Genomic DNA, 16,890 nt, shown 5'->3' on the forward strand with positions numbered 1-16,890 from the left:
CATTCCATGAAGTGTTTCTGAAGTGAATTACATACCCCACCTTTAATGTGGCAGGATGAAAGAAACAAGTCACACAACTTATTTGTAACGTGGCTGCAATAAAGTACTTTTTTGTGTGTGGCAGGAACAGTCTTTTGCTTTCTATTTTTCTATTTTCCCTGCATTCATAACACTAATATAATTCAGTCTGCCTCTACAACTCACTCAGCAGTTTGTGGGTCCAACACATTGAATTTAGGCGCCTCCTTGTGGCTGTTTTCAGTCACTGCAGGACATTATTTATCAGCAGCTAATGAAAAACAGCATTTTATTTTATTGTGGTTGTAGACTGATGTGTGCTCTGCTCTCCCAGCTTTTACAAATTCAATCATGTTTATTGTTATGAACTAATTAGTCTGCAATATTTTATTCCAAAGGTGTAGTTTCTCAAATCGATTGTGAGTTGTGACGATGAGAGTTGCTGCTTTTGCAATTGGCCCATATTTTCCAAGCCCCCTCTCGTTGCATTTTGCAGCTGAACAACCAAATGATATGAATTATGTATCGTATCCATGGAAAATACTTTAATCTGTAATGTCTTTTTAACCTTCAATAAAGAAATCCAAGCACGTAGATTCATTTTTGTTGTTGTTTACTCAAAAGAAGGAATTTTACAAACAGACCTAAAAGAAAAAGAAAATGATTACAATATTCAAAGGAAATGCCCGTGTGGTATGCCGCCACGTTCAGGTCAAACTAGCAACAGTTCAGAGGGTAGAGGCATTAAATGCAAACTCAAATAAAATAAAAGCTACGCTTAAATGACACCATGGTTGTATTCAGTCAATTCAGTCTCATGAATGAGAAATGCTGAAATAAAAGATGTTACTATTAACGTAGAATAGTACAATAAAGGAAACAGTACAGTATGCAGTAATGTGGGGACTAAACATGGTTCAGCTCAATAAACGACTGCGAGAGCAAGCTTCTTTCTATTGTATTCTCCCACCTATAAAAAAAAAAAAGCTTCCTGAAGCGGTAATAACCTACCCTGGTTTAACTGTAAAAACACAGCAGTTGAAACTCAATCTTCCGCCCTCGCAAACAACACAGCAGACAAAAGAGTTGCAGCATCAACTGTATGACTGGTGAATGACAACCGCTACCGGCATCTGTTTTAGAAGGAGAACACTTGAATAAATAATGTACAAACTTAAAAACAGTGAGAAAAACATTCATTCTTAGATTTCATTAACATGGAAGGTAACAAAGGAAATAGAGGTCTGGGATTTTCCTGGTGTAATGATTGGGAAGTTTGTTTCTCCTGCAGACATTCCTCACATTTTGCAGACAGCAATAGCTTCAGATGGAAAGTTGACTTGAGGCCTCTTTTATTACTTTTATTTCCATCCAAACTCCCACAATATGTCACTTTTTACTTTTAGCTTTGACCTTAATTTGATCTTAATACCAGAAGGGTGTCTTACAGGACAATGTGCACTAGATGGTTGATAAGTGAAAATCACTCGGGGTATAACTTTCGGTCATATACAATGAATTTGAACTGTCAAAATCTATTTGGTACTCCATCCAGGTAAAAACAGGCAGAAAGAAGTATTCTGACCCACATTTTTTCTCTTTCTCTCTCCCCACATGGTCTCCCTATACCCAGTTCTGAAAATCACAGCAGTGAGGATTACTTCAGAAAACCCTCTGGTTCCTGCCTCCTCTGTTCCTCCTCCTGCACCCCTCTCCTACATCTCACTGCTTCCTCCAGCGGTTCTTGGGTTTCCCCTCACACCCGGGACCCTCACAGGTGCCGGGGAGGGGGGGTGGAGGTGCGGGTGCAGCCTTCACTGGGGCAGGCTTGTCTGCGGCCTTGCTGACGCTGCTGAGCAGAGCGGGGAGCTCGTGTGAGATGGCCCTCTCCAGCTTCTCCAGCAGACAGCCTCCGCTCCAGCTGCAGTGGGAGGAGAGCTGCTTGAAGCCGGACACCGGGTTCACACCGAAGAAGTCCTGGTAGGCCTCCTTGTTGGGCAGGTCAAACTTGCTGACGTTGGTTTTGGCCAGAATGGTTTTGAAGATGTAGTACTTGTCGGGGTCGCTGACAATGTCTTGGAAAACCTCGTAGGGGTCACTGAACCATCCCAGCTTGTCGTTGAAGGTCTGCAGGTAGCGGTCCACCAGCAGGGCGTGGATACGCACACGGATGCCGTGCTGACGGATGAAAGCGATCTTGTTCTCCATCTGATTCTCAATCACCTGTAAGGGAGGAGAGAGGAATCAGAAGAGACAGAGAGAGATGATGAATAACAGACAAGATGCTTATTGGAAGTGTTTTGTAAGCCATGATTTGGCTTGCTTTTGATTAGCATTCAGAAGATTATATAAAGACCAACTATTAGGATGTTGCTTTGGAAATTCTTTCTGTATGTTTACTTTTAAAATAAAAAATCACACTCAAAGACAGGATAAAGGATTCAAACAGGTTTTTAAATATCTGAGGCCCATTTATTATAATCCCACGAATCTGAGAAGCGATAATTTTAGCATCAGTAATAATAAATACAAATTCTTGTAGATTAATATACGTGCCGATTGAATATTTGCTTATTGTAATCAACCCCCGATTTAATAATAAACATTTGTTTTTAGCATTTTTTCATTTATGCAATGGTAGTGGAAGAAATGTGGTATGACATACAGTATGGTTACATTATAAGTAAGCCAACATATTTGTTATTTTTTTATATAAAATTACTAGAACAAAATATATATACAGTATATATTAAAAAAACATTTACAAAAAACCATGCTGTGTTTTGCATAATTTTGTAAACAAAACATGTCATGCAGTCAGACCTGGTTGAGGTCCTCCAGCAGAGAGGTCTCCTCCTTCATGAAGAGCTCCCGGCTGGTGTCTGCAGCGTAGTCCTGAGGCCAGAAGGAGCTGACGTACACCCGAGGAGGCTCCGTGACTTTCATCAGCGGCGCCATGCTCCAGAACAGAGCCCCGTACACCCTCATCAGGTTCTGGGTGGAGAGACTGTCGGCCTTGTTGAGGATGAGGCGAATCTGGGACTCGCGGCCCTTCATCTGCTTGAAGAGCATCTCCAGTTCCGCGCCCACGTCCAATTTGGTGGGGTCGAACACCTGGAAGATCAGATCCGCTCTATCGATGAACCACTGGCACACATCATTGTAGGGGTAACCTGAGGAATAGGATAGAGGAGAGAGGAGACACAATGCACACATTAATGTTTTGGCTCTTTGAATGGCAGCAAGACTGACCCTATGCTATTTGCTTTGCGTTGTGTATTATTTTGTAATATAACAGGTAGCAACTTCTCAATGGGTTTCTGAATTTGTGGTTGAGAAAATAGCACATGAAGTGCCCGGGGACCCAAAGTTTAAGGGCCCCTGTGCCCTAAACGTACAAAATGACCCTAAAAGAGACACGTACCAACTAGAAAGAGACCCAAAATTACCTCAAAGGAACATAAAACAAATATAAAGGGATACAAAAAGACTACAAAGAGACGAAAACAACAAGAAACCACCAGGAGACTCACAACAACTATAAAGTGTTTACATGTGATTGCAGGCTGTGTGTGGGTTGATTTGATCCTGTGTGTCATGTAATCACTGTTGAATGGTTGATGTTGCAGATATTGGCACTCAGTCTACAGGTCCTTTGGTTATCTGCAACTTTGGTGTAAAAAACATTTCCATTAATGGTCACCTCTCTCCTGCTGCTTGCGGTTTTCAATGACGCCGGGCGTGTCGACGAAGGTGACCCTCTCCAGCAGCTTGTGGGGCATCTCGATGCCGACCAGTCGCTCCAGGAAGCCTTGGCCGAACTTCTCCAGAGGTGAGAAGGACCGAGAGCTGTCTGCTGCCATGACGAGGCCCTCTACGGAGCGGAACTTCTCCCCGTGCATTATGACTGTGTACTCTGAGGTGGTGGGCTCAGCGCCTGGTGGAGGAAGAAGGGGGGGAGGATTTAATAAAATTTGTACTGAAAAGTTCGTTTTTTTCTTAGTGGTTTGATGGTTACATTTGTAAATATCTAGACATTTTTCCACAAAAAATAGCATGTGTTGTCGTTTAAATGCGCTAATAAATCATTGATGGACTGAATTACACCTCAGCACTAACTACAGATATTTAGCTTGTATTTCATTACTATAAATACATTCATTGAGCTTATTATTAGCTATCTGTTGGAGGAACAGATGGATAGTAATATATATAAACAACAATTTTGTATTACCTCTAGTTTAAAAAGGATGTTGTTTCCTGCATATTTCACCCCTTCATAAGCAGTTCAATATGCCTCAAAGTGACATTGTGCAACACATTCTTTGTCATACAATTTTTTTTTCAATTTAACCCTTGTGTTGTGTTCGAAAGCTGTTACCGTTCATGGTGTTCGCGGGTCAATTTTGACCCATAATTTATTTCAGTCCAAAACACAACAAAAAAATCATACCACATCATAATTAACTTATTATGCATTCATAACCGTACAATCCTGTACAATATTCTATGGCCCCAAAACACATTACACCAGATATTGCACACGTGCATGTGTGTGTTCAAGTTCAAGTGTATTCTTTGTGAAAGGTCGAGTTCCCGTGGGGGGAGGGGGGCCAGAGGGATGGGAGACCAGGTGCATGTTGCGAAAAATTATTGTTACAGTGGATGAAGGGAGTGGGGGAGGGGTGTCTAAAGTCAAAGATGAATCTTGATTGGGCCAAATTTGACCTCGAGACACCCAAAACAATTCTGCTGGGTCTCCCCAGACCCGAACACCGAATTATACACTTTTTTTTTAAAGACCTTCAGACTCAGTTTTGTAGTGTTTACATAGCTGTTGTGGAGGATATCATGAAGCCTTGTTCCGATAAAAAATACTAGAGCGTAGTTATTATATAATTTAAACTTGAAACGGGTCACGGGAGACCCGGACACAACATAAGGGTTGGGGAAAAGGCAGCAGCATGTAGCGTGTGGGACTTTATAATTTGTAAACTGTTGGATTTGGTGAGTTTTTTTTTACCAATGCTCACATTTTTGTGTCGTTATCTTTTGTGTTCGGGAAAGTAAATGAACATATTTAACTTTATTGTATCCTTTCCTAGAAAGGGTAATGTTATGTGATCTCTGGAATTTAAAAAGAAAAGTTAAAATTGAAATCAGTGTTAGTCATACACCAAGGGACCAATTACTTTCAAGTTTCTTCCCATTAGTCAGAAAGTTGGGACTTGATTATAATGAGGCTGCACAGCGTTGATTTCTCATTATTCAACGAGGCGTCAACACTGTACGAAAAGTGACTTTAAATAGCTTTAAATAATATATTCTAATTTCCCCTCAAAACAAATGGAGGTGCAGGCTTAGAGCTGACAAATCATGTTTTCATTGAGATAAAATATCTGAAGAAAAAATATCCTGGCTGCAGTCGCCTGCATTAGAAAGATAAGTGTGACTGACAGGTGGATGGATGTGGAACCAAAAGAACAACAACATCACCCAAAGCACTGGCGCTGCATGAAATCAGAGGAAACACTGCTGTAATCTGTGTCCGACAGTAAAGCCACCCCCTGATTACACTGTTTACCACTCTCTTGGCTGCGTTTATTGTGCTGCGCCCTCAGAAACACCAGAGGGCACTCTTCACTAAAAATACAGCCAGATGGAACTGTCCACTCTCACCCTGGGCGATGGGTCTTATCGAGGGGCAGCAGGCGGCCAGTGGGCCTCTGAAGATAGCCAGCTGGTTGTGTGTGTGAAGCCCGGCCGCTGAGTTGTCGACCGTGCTCGATGGAGGCAGCCGGGGGTCATATTATGGGCCTGTCAGGATTCCCTTTCATGGTGAATTGGATGAAGGCAGCAGCTCTGAGGGGAGTGGATATGTCATAGCGTGCACCGGCCTGTGTCTGGATTCAACAGGCCAGCACGGGCCCGGCAAGACAAGTCAGTTAAAAGCTGTCAGAGGGCAAAGAATCGAAAGAGAGAAAGAATATTAAAGGCTCTGCGCTCCTCTGCAAAGATGCTTGCATGCGCAGTTTGCAGTGGTCAAATCAAGGGAAGGTTAGGAGACGGTGGCTATATGGTTTGCCGATATGACAATACTATCGTCAAAACGACCAAAACAAGTCTTTATCATAATGTAACTGGGACTCTTCTCTATTTTCCCTTTTACTGTGCACTCTTTAAACAAAGATGTTTGCTAGTCTTTTGTTTATATAATGTTCTTTATGTTGAATGTTGTACGTAGCGCTTACAATGATGTGGCTAATTGAAAGCTAACGCACCTGCAAGATTCTTCCTTTTTCTTAGTTTGTTATTTACTGTATATTCATGTCACTTTGGACAAAAGCATCAGCTAAGTGAAATGCAATGTAATATATGTAATGTATTTTACTGTGTTTGTATTACTGCTACGTTGCCAGGTCTCTGTTGTAGAAGAGATGTGACATCTTAAAGGGACTTCCTAGTAAAAAATGGTACTGAATTATGTATTAAGTTTCATACATAAAATTAACTGGAAACATGCTTCATCATGATATATGTTGTTATCACGACAGGAAATTATCTATAACGGGATGGAAGTGTCTGTCTATTTTGCTCAGTGTCAGGATGTGGAGAGCAGTTTAAATTAGATGTTGTTGTGATTGAAAAACTGATGCGGTTTTACTCCCAAACACCTTTTACAGCGCCTGAAATGTAATCCATCATAAAGTCTATTGTAACTGCAGGTGCCTTACCAGGATTATTATTACAATTTATATCCAATTGGAAACATTCTCTATTACTCCACAGCTATGTTTTAAAATATGTCTGATGTCAATGTAAGCTAAAACCAAGAATCATTTTCCTCAATTGGATAAAAGCCCATATTTTCACACAAAAGAGATTCATTTCTCTCTCGATGCTTTTAGCTTTTCAAACTATAATTTACAATAACACATTTCCAAATGCCAACATTTAGAGCTTTAACACATGTCTAATGACACTTTAAAACAAATCAATTCAACAAATCAGCACAACACCTACAGTATTTTTTAGATAAGCTTTTCAAAAGTCTTCCGCTCCGGCTCTTGACTCCCAGCTGTGGTAGATTAGCAGATAGTGAGCTTTGCCTCTGACATGGCACCTGCAAATGTGAGGAGATAAGAATAAACTGGAAACAAAACCAGCCACGCAGCTACATCCGTCTCAGGACTCTTAGTCTTTCCACGACTTCCCATCTCTCTTTTTCTGCTTCTATAATGTATGTTAATGTCAGTGTTTATACTTGTGTTGACTATCCGTATCCATCTATCCATCTTTCAGCAGAGGCCCTCCTAGTGCTTTCTGTTTCTCTCACAATCCTGTCCCATAAATAAATCCGTGCCTTCCTGCTCCCCGTTGCCATTGAGAAGTGACTTTCTCGAACCTGTCGTTTCATGCTGTAATGACTCACTTGTCATTCCTGGTACTCGCAGAAGAAATCCCAGAGCGGGAAAACATCCTCTCAGCATCCGCTTGAGAGCCGACGAAAAGGTATGGGATTAAAGATCAGAGCCAAGCCTTCAACGTTAACATATTATACACCAGTGGTTCTCACCTTTTATTCTCTCATGGACCCTCAAATCGTATAAACATTAGTTAGTTGACCGCACGTTTCATTAGCTTCAGAGACCTTACATTGGTCTGTTATTATTGTTATTTTATCCCAGATATAATTGAGACCATACATCTTTAGTTTTCAATAAGCAAGGTGGGAGTAAAACCTATGGTCAGTCACTCTTATTACTAAAAATGGGCACATTTCTATATTGAATTGTGAAAATGTCCCATTTCCTAGTGTACCATCGGGAAATACCTCAAGGAACCCTGGTTGAGAACAACGTCTTTACTGTACCAGAATCTAAGCAGTTAGGAGAATAATACAAATCATACACTTCACTTTATTGCTAATAGTTAGTTTGTTAGATTCATGACTTTAATATCTGTTTGGTTAATTAGAAGCAAGAGTTCTGTAGCTTGTGTTAGCATAGCTTAGAAACAGGATATCAGCTAGCACAGCCCTGTCAAGAAACAGTCCTATAAAATAACCACTATACAGCGACAACTCAAAGCTTTTAGCCGGTTAGCTAAACCTAGTGCAACGACTGATCTCAGGAGCAGCTAGTGAGCTTAACAAAGAAATCATTGTCATTTTTAAGCCTAATCTTTTGACAGCTAGCAGCCGGTTAGCTTAACAATACCACAATGTTTGTAAATAGGAGAAACAAGCTAGCTGTCTCTGTTAATAACAACATGTCTTGTCAGCACCTTAACATGATTTAGCTTGTTAGTTTAATCCATACCAAAAACAAACTTTAAAAACAAGTTGTGTTTTTTTCTGGGTCTATTACGTATTTCTAGCCAGGTTATGCCAAGCTAACTGGCTGCTAGCAATAGCTTCTTATTCATAGTAAAGACACAATCTTGTCATCTTACCTTCTGTAAACTTAATGTTGCCTTATCAGGAGTACAGGAGATTAAGTGGAGTAACTGTCATATCACATAACAATTTGCAGTTATAAACAACTATGTTCAGTTACATTCCCTAAAATATGTGTACAAAAGCTTTACATTCAGTCAAAAATATAATTCTGGAGATATAGGCCTACATGTAGGCAAATAGAAAATGTGTTGGAAGCATGAAAGTGAATAAGAGAGTCGTTCCCTTGTGTGTTTTATGATGTGTTCTGCTCCTTTTCATCGACCCTGAAGGATCCCATTTGATCGCTATCCAAGATGAAAATATAGCTCAGAGCCATGCTTTGAGATGCTTTGAATTCAAAATGTTCTTTTATGGGAACTACCATGGATTCAATTACAAAATGGACGTACAATATGCTAGTTGGCATGCGGAGGGAAGCCCTTCATTTGAATTGGCTGAGTGTGTCAGCATGGATTTAAGGGTGCCAAAGTACTGAGTGGAAATATAACAAAAATAAAAAATAAAATAAACCTTTAAGGGCTCCATTATAAAGTATTAGGCCATAATTGTACCACTGGTACAGTCCACCAAGTTATGATAAGGTTCTATATGTTTCAGCATTTATTCGAATATATGAATATTGTAATGGTAGCCTAGGGATCATTGTATAAAATGTCAGATGTAAAACTGTTAATGTCATAATATTATTTTTCTCCATGGGATTAATTAAAGTTACATTAATATTCTGCTAGAATGTTTCTGCAGTGTGAGCATGGTTTAATTTATTATGATAAACTTCACTCAATCCACACTGACATTTATACCAACCACATCATTTACAGTAAAAATATAGAAAGCATATTTTGCCAGATTTTCTTTTGAAATTGGATGTGATATTTGTATTTGTATCTGATAAATTAACCAAGAGTTTCACCTTGGTCTGATGACACACAGGACCAATTTTGATAATTATAGTCTACGTTTCAAGACCTGTTTTATATCAGATACATATAGGTAATTATGGTGCTCTCATAGTCTGAGGGGCCATTCGGGAGGAAACAATCCTGTCAACCAATCTGAGAAGAGAGTCATAATATTATTATGAAGTTAATGAGTCCTGAACTGCTTTATTCAGTAGAGGTGTGTATTGAGCACTAGAAACTAAACTACTTAGGATTTTCAGTAAATACCTGGTTCAAACATTTTCAGAGAAATGACTGACATACAATTTTGGTTGTAGTTGTATCCTGCTATTTTGCGAGTTGGGCTCACTTATCTACATTAATATTACTATAGCCTATAGCCTACTATTATGTATTCATGTTCAAGAAAATACTGACATACTTAACTCACAGGTCATTGATCAAGTCCCTTTCCGTGTCTTTATTTATGTGTTGTTTTCGTGTTTTCCAAATCAGATTAGTGAGCTTCAGGTGCTAGAAGGGAGGATTTGTTACATTTGCCTAAACCAAGCTTGCTGCTTTGCCGTATTCCAGTCTTCATGCTAAGCTAAGATAAAGCTTCATATTCACTGTGTAAACATAACATGATATCGGTATTAATATTCTCATGTGCATCGAAAAGAATGCAAGTAGGCAAAGCATATATTTTTTTAAATGTTGAACTCTTCCTTTTAAGTCCCCATACGAAGAAGAAGCACCGTAACCACATTACATTACACTTGTTAGACGCTTTTATTCAAAGCGACTTACATACTCAATACTGTGGGCAATCCCCACAGGAGCAATTTGGGGTGAAGTGTCTTGCCCAGGGACACAACGGCATGCTGACTGCAGTGGAGTTTGAACCTGATCCGAACACCAACGCACAACCCACTGCGCCACACGCATCCTAACCAGTATAGTTTATGGAAGAACATTTCAAAGAAAGATAGCGTGACAATGATTAGTTACGATTAAGCATATTAGCATCACATTAGCCTAAGACAGCTAACCTGGTTTGCAGAAACCTAGTTCAATTAAATACTGTTTGTAAAGTAAAGAAAGTAGTACAAATGTAGTAGCCTGCAGATTGGTAAAATGTTGTACATTAGTAGGCTATGAGGAATGTTAAAATGATATTACATACACAGCCAGTTATTTACTTCATCTTGTTAGATTCCATTACAACTTCCAAAATTGGTTGTTACAATAATGAATGGTTCTCCCTCCCTTGCAATCTGTTACAGTCAGATACCTGTTAGTCAACAGCCCTATCTATAGCTTGACACCTGTTTTATGATCCTTGTTTGCATTCACATTTCAAAACCAAGTCATTAATAATCACTATTGGTCAAGTTCTCTCCTGGGTGGCAGCATTCTTACAGTAATAAGATGCCATCAAATATGAAACCCAGCGATCCTCCCCCAGGCTGAGGTAGTGTGTTATCCAGCTGCTGTGACACTCATCAAAACAATGTGCTGACATTCACCTCCCTTCTGAACCACTAATTGGCTATTATGCCTAACAGGGTTTGAAGGGCCACAGACACTTCCCCCTCAGCTCATGTCCGACCCCTGATAGGTCGGCTCACCTCAAAACTGTCTTGCTGTTATGGCATGTGGCATAAAGGAGGAAAGGGACGGGGTCACTTATGATGGTCAATATTTGGTACACAAGTCATTTGGGTAACAGCGGGGAAACCTGTCAAAGCTCTGGTTTGTGTGTGTTTCTCTGTGTAAATACTGTGATTGATCCATTATTCATGTATGATAACAATTGTATTTTTTAAATTGTATGTCATGCAAAGACTGCAAGTATTTCCTGGCTGCAAGTGTGAGGATATTTCTTGTCTAATATATTGTACATTAAATATCTTGTATCTTTGCAATAGAAAGCAACACATCACATATTTGATTTACAACAGAGGCTTGTTACTTTGTTGTAAAAATAACTTGACATTCCAAGTAAATTATGGCAGGCATTAAAGGCATAATTAAATTATGTGTGGTTGCTGTAAATCACTTTTATATTACTCACAAACAGTTTTCCACACAGCGCTTCATAGCAAAGGGCTACAGCTATTGAAACATTGATCAAACACAGAAGAGGTAGACAATGGAGGTACAGTGCGTTAACTTTATATGGTCGAATTCACAAAAAAAACAGCTGTGCACGAGCACATACATTATTTCAGGATGAACAAACGGTAAATTCACAGGTCAGAACATCAGAGAGCTCTTTCATGTCCGTCAGTGCACAGAAAGAGAGTTAGGCCCACATAAAGGGATGTTACTGAGGCCTGGCTTTTAAGCACATATTAATCTGAGGCTCTTTCGGCACAACACAAAGCTGGAATTAGTTCTGCATCTATTTCTGTTTCTCTCCTTGATACCAAAAACCATTGCAGCCAGGTTTAATTACATGGCTTATTATCTTAGTTGGCCCTTTGTCGGGGAAAGTATGGGCTGGGGACAAATAGATGTACAAGCTAATGAGTACAATTATGAATGACTTCACAGAAAATACATTTAACCCAACCGACTGTTTGTTAATTGAAATAAGTATGACACACTTTAGATATATTCCCACCTATAACTTTGCTGTTTAAACAATGTTATTAAGATGATAACCCATCAGAAATGTCTAAATGAAAGTGTAGTTAAACTTGTGTTTAATGACCGCGTATGCTTTGAATCATGTACTGCACAATATACACAGCGGTTTAACTTTGTGTCAAAGACTGGAAAAGGACAATTACAAGTTAAGCTTGATTTCTGCTCAGATGATTTAAGCTCCTAATGTAATTTAAAATCATTTGCATAATCAATATTTAACATGTAATCATGCAAGAGTGAGGTGGAGCTGAAACCGCCTCTGAACTAAATTCTCATTATGCACCAATTTTATACTTCAAAAGCCTCTCGTACAGATGGTCAATACTTCATCATTAACAAAAAGCGGTGAAAGAGCATATCTGAATTTCATGCACTTATCAAACTCATGGTGTATTATGTACATACATTTTAAAAAAGTGCAGACTCATTGCACAATAGACGGAGTAAAAGTTTGCTTTTTAAAGGTCAGAGGGCTGCAGGTTGTTTGTTATGCACAGTGGGTTGAGAGCAATTTACCTGTGGAACAGAAGGCATAGTAAACTGAATATCTTGCAAGGCTCCGCAGTATTTAAAGCAGTCAATATAACTTGTGCATATATGTTCTTCCACCATAATCAGATTTTGTCTCTGCAAAACCCTGTTTCGCTTGACTGATTTATGGACATGTTGACTGATAATAACTGTAAAAACAACATTTCAAAATGTCTTTATATAATTCGCTTGACATTTCAAATCCTCTGTTTGCCGGGTGCACCAGTAGCCTCTGTTGTTTACAGTGGTGTGCTTGGGAGGCAGCGCCACAGCGGGGGAGGCAGGAAGGATAAACAAACTGGTGTAAAAAAACTCTGGACAGCCTGGAGGCAGCAGCGGAGGGAAGCATGAGGACTCGACTGAACTCCATCTTAAGCTACATCTCCCACCCCCTCTGTGGTGGGCTGAGAGCCTCTGCTTCAGCATCATAAGGGTGCTGTAACTGTCTTGTGTAATGACTAGCAAACTCAACATACAACTGTTCGAGGAGCACAAGAGCAAGGTTCATCAATTGATCCATTAATAATTCTATTAACTGACCATATATTTTCAGTTTTTTTAAATGAACTTGTTTACTGTTCTTAGAAGTTAGATGAGATTATTGATGCAACTCTGATATTTCTACATTAAATATGAAGCTACTCGTACTAAATTCCTAGCTTAGCTTGGCCCGAAAACTGCAAGCAGGTGAAAAACATGTCGATGTATACGTAGAAAAACTAGTTAAAAAGTGATGACTTCACTCCTGTTGGTGCTTTTGAACTCTGCTGGATGGCCAAAATAAGCACTTGAAGATGGTACTTTAATATATTATCCAGCAGCAGGTACCACCCTTCAAGGTATTTTCATTATTTTACATTTGTCAAGCAATAAATCATAAATCCAATCTCACGCGTTCTGCTTTTCTTTTCTGCCTACAAGCGTTACTGTACAGTCCGAGGCAGTGAAAGGAATCCTCAGAACTGTTGGATTTAACCAGAGGTTTAAGAAGCAGGCGTAATAAAATATGTTAAAAGTATAACTGTGTAAATACCCCCCTGCAAGCAAGCAAAGTTTGCTTAAGTAAAACTTTATTAGCAACAACATGTCAGCTACTGGATACAAGTCAGTCTGCATAGTGGCTAGTTTCAGAACCATGTTTATTACATTATATTATTATAATATACTAAAACGTCAATGTATAAGCATTTCATATTGCATCTGATGAAGGCGGAGCCAATTAAAACTAAGCCAACTTTAGATACATCATTTTACCAAATCTCCCCATTTTTTATTTAAGTAAATAGCATAATGTCATCAAATAACATGTGTAATATTGAGTTGTTATTATATTTTAATTGCATTGGCCTCTCTTTCCTCCTTTCCTGTCTCTCTTCTGCTATCGAAAAAAGGCTTAAAGCCCAAACATTTCCTTAAAGAAATCCTATTAACCTAATAATGAGAAACTTTCCAAAAATAATGACTTAGAATTGAAAAACAGTGAAAGTTAGATTCAAACCATAATATTTAGAAAATGTTTCTCATATGCATTACTATAGGATCTTTCCCCCCATCAAATTGTCAAAATATGGCTTATATATTACTGTAATCACGCTGTGTATTTTCATTCCCCAACCTGACCATTAACCTTTGGCCTGGCTGGCTGCATGCTCGTCATTAGCATAATTAGCTTCACCTGCAGCCTATTAGCTTCTGACCAACCACCTGCTCACCTCCACTGTATCAAGCCTCCAAAGCCTCCCGTTGTAGTCCAGCAGATATGTGAAAGAATTGTGCTTTTGATGATAAAAGCATGACATTTGTCACACTGTTAGAGCATGCCCTAAGGAAGATTTTTGGCTATAGGGCCATCGCAAATTTGTCCAATGGCGCCAATGGCGTCCATTTTCAAAATGGCCGCCATCAGTTGTTATTTTACCAGTAGTTTAGGATCTAGACCACCTAGGATCTTGATTCTGGTGGCTAATCCTACATTTTCAAGGATGGNGAATGCATTGGTACTATTTACAACATGCTAGAATGTAGCTAACTATATGTATCTGGTATTCAGGGAACAAAATACACAGTAAACCATTAACATATTTATTATGGTGAAGTCATACATGTTACATAATATATATGAAATATTACAGGTTTTCAACTAAATGCAGACTTAGTTCTGAAAACACAGTCCACCACAGTGGCAAAGGGCAGTGTAATGAATTGCTACCTTGACACATTCAGGAGGAGTTCACGACAGGCCTGGGTCGATTGGGCTGCTGTGATACCACATCCGTGTCAACTGTGCATATTGTCACCTTGCTATACCCTTCCTTCACAGCATCTCCTAGGTGCAGTAGGATGCGGGTATCAGCCTCCTCATGTGTGCATGTTGCAAGTACTGATTATTTGTTTGCCAGTGTTGAGGGCTGTCACACTGGTTGCCAGGAAGAAGAACAGTTCAGCCTTCTTGTCTTCAATGCGCAGAAACTCTGGCCAGTTTCCAGGAATGACACTGGATGACTCAACGCGTCTATGAACTCCCTTCCCTCTCTTGCTGTGTGTTTCAGCCTTCAGACTTTCGGGGAAATATTCATCCCACACGACATCAATTCTGCTGACATGCTCCAGCTGAGACAGGATGTATGGTGAGAACGCTTTCTGCGCATAATAAAAAAACATCTTAGCAGCACCAGGTCGTAGCATGTTCACAAGAGTAGCCCCATCAAGGATGAGGCATTAACTGTTTGGTGGGATGCATTCTCTTGTAAAGACATCAGGTCCTCCAAACAGCCCACCAACCAAGTCTGACTGGTACCAGTTCTGAGCTTGCCCATTTGTGACAATGATGATGGACATGCCTGGTTTTCAAGTTTATTATATTTCTCATAATTAATCCCAAAAAACTCATCCAGACTTCCATCACGTATCTCAGATACAATGTACAGCCTAGAGAACAGAGAAAAGTCATTCTTCAGAGATGAGAGCTGCTGTTGGGACCTGGACTTATCTTGGACTGGAGGCTGGCTGAATAGAGGGAGGTTTTTCCTTTTTTAATGGGACCTTTGATGGGCTTTTTCTGTTCGACCAGGCGCTCACTGACATACAGTGGAGGAAATAAGTATTTGATCCCTTGCAGATGTTGTAAGTTTGCCCAATTACAAATAAATGAACAGTCTATAATTGTAATGGTAGGTTTAATTTATCAGTGAGAGTAAGAATATCAAAAAGGAAATCCAGAAATGTACATTATATAAAAGATACAATTTGATATGTATTAAACTGTGGGAAATAAGTATTTGATCCCCTTGCAAAATATGTGTTAGTACTTGGTGGAGAAACCCTTGTTGGACAGCACAGAGGTCAGACACTTCTTGTAGTTGGTCTCCAGGTTTGTGCACATCTCAGGAAGGATTTTGGTCCACTCCAAATCCTTCAGGTGTTGAGGCTGATTCTTGGCATCTCAAAACTTCAGCTCCCTCCACAGATTTTCTATGGGATTAAGGTCTGGAGACTGGCTAGGCCCATCCATCACCTAAATGTGCTTCTTCTTTAGCAGCTCCTGTGTTGTGTGCCGTATGTTCAGGTTTATTGTCCTGCTGGAAGACCCATCCATGACCCTTTTCAGTGTCCTGGCTGAGGGAAGGAGGCTATCGGCCAATATGTTACAGTACATGGAGGGAAGTCATCCTGTCCCCTTAGCAGAGAAAACACCCCAAGATTATAATGTTTCCACCTCCATTTTGGTGTCATCTGACCACATCACCTTCTACCAAGCCTTCTCTGAATCATTCAGATGTTCATTGTCAAATTTCAGAAGGGCCTTTCATGTTCTTCTTGAGCAGGGGATCTTGCGGGCGCTGCAGGGTTTGATCCATTATGGTGTAGTGTGTTACCAATAGTTGTCTTGGGTCTGTGCTCCCAGCTGCCTTGAGATCATTAACAAGTTCCTCCCTTGTAGTTCTTGGCTGATACCTCACCTTTCTCATGATCATCAATACCCCAAGGGGCGAGATCTTGTGTGGATTCCCAGACCGAGGGTGATTGATTGTTGATTGATGTCCATTTTTTTCCCTTCCATTTCCGAATAATCGCACCAACAGTTGTGACCTTCTCCCCAAGCTGCTTGCTGATGGTTTTGTAGCCAATCCCAGCCAAGTGCAGGTCTACAGTCTGGTCCCTGAGGTCTTTAGACAGCTCTTTAGTCTTGCCCATGGTGGAGAGGTTGGAATCTGATTGATTGACTCTGTGGACTGGTGTCTTTTATACAGGTAACAAGTCAATATGAGGGGTACTTTCCTAAAGGAAATGGACTTATGTAACTGGTCTGTGGGAGCCAGAATCCTTGTTTTTTGAAAGGGGATC

General features: G+C 39.9%; 1 protein-coding gene across 1 annotated transcript; it reads right to left on the minus strand.

The window, feature by feature from the left end:
• Positions 1-614: 614 nt before the first annotated feature.
• On the minus strand, positions 615-16,740 carry LOC104952971 (sarcalumenin-like). Its single transcript, XM_010779886.1, has 5 exons — positions 16,627-16,740; positions 14,943-15,186; positions 3,722-3,955; positions 2,842-3,191; positions 615-2,241 (listed from the first exon to the last, which is right to left on the minus strand). The coding sequence occupies exons 1-5, from the start codon at positions 16,738-16,740 to the stop codon at positions 1,741-1,743; spliced, it is 1,443 nt and encodes a 480-aa protein (XP_010778188.1). The 3' UTR covers positions 615-1,740.
• Between the last annotated feature and the right edge of the window lie 150 nt (positions 16,741-16,890).

This window comes from Notothenia coriiceps, unplaced genomic scaffold, assembly GCF_000735185.1.
Source record: "Notothenia coriiceps isolate Sejong01 unplaced genomic scaffold, NC01 NC01_scaffold00020919, whole genome shotgun sequence".
Taxonomy (NCBI): domain Eukaryota; kingdom Metazoa; phylum Chordata; class Actinopteri; order Perciformes; family Nototheniidae; genus Notothenia; species Notothenia coriiceps.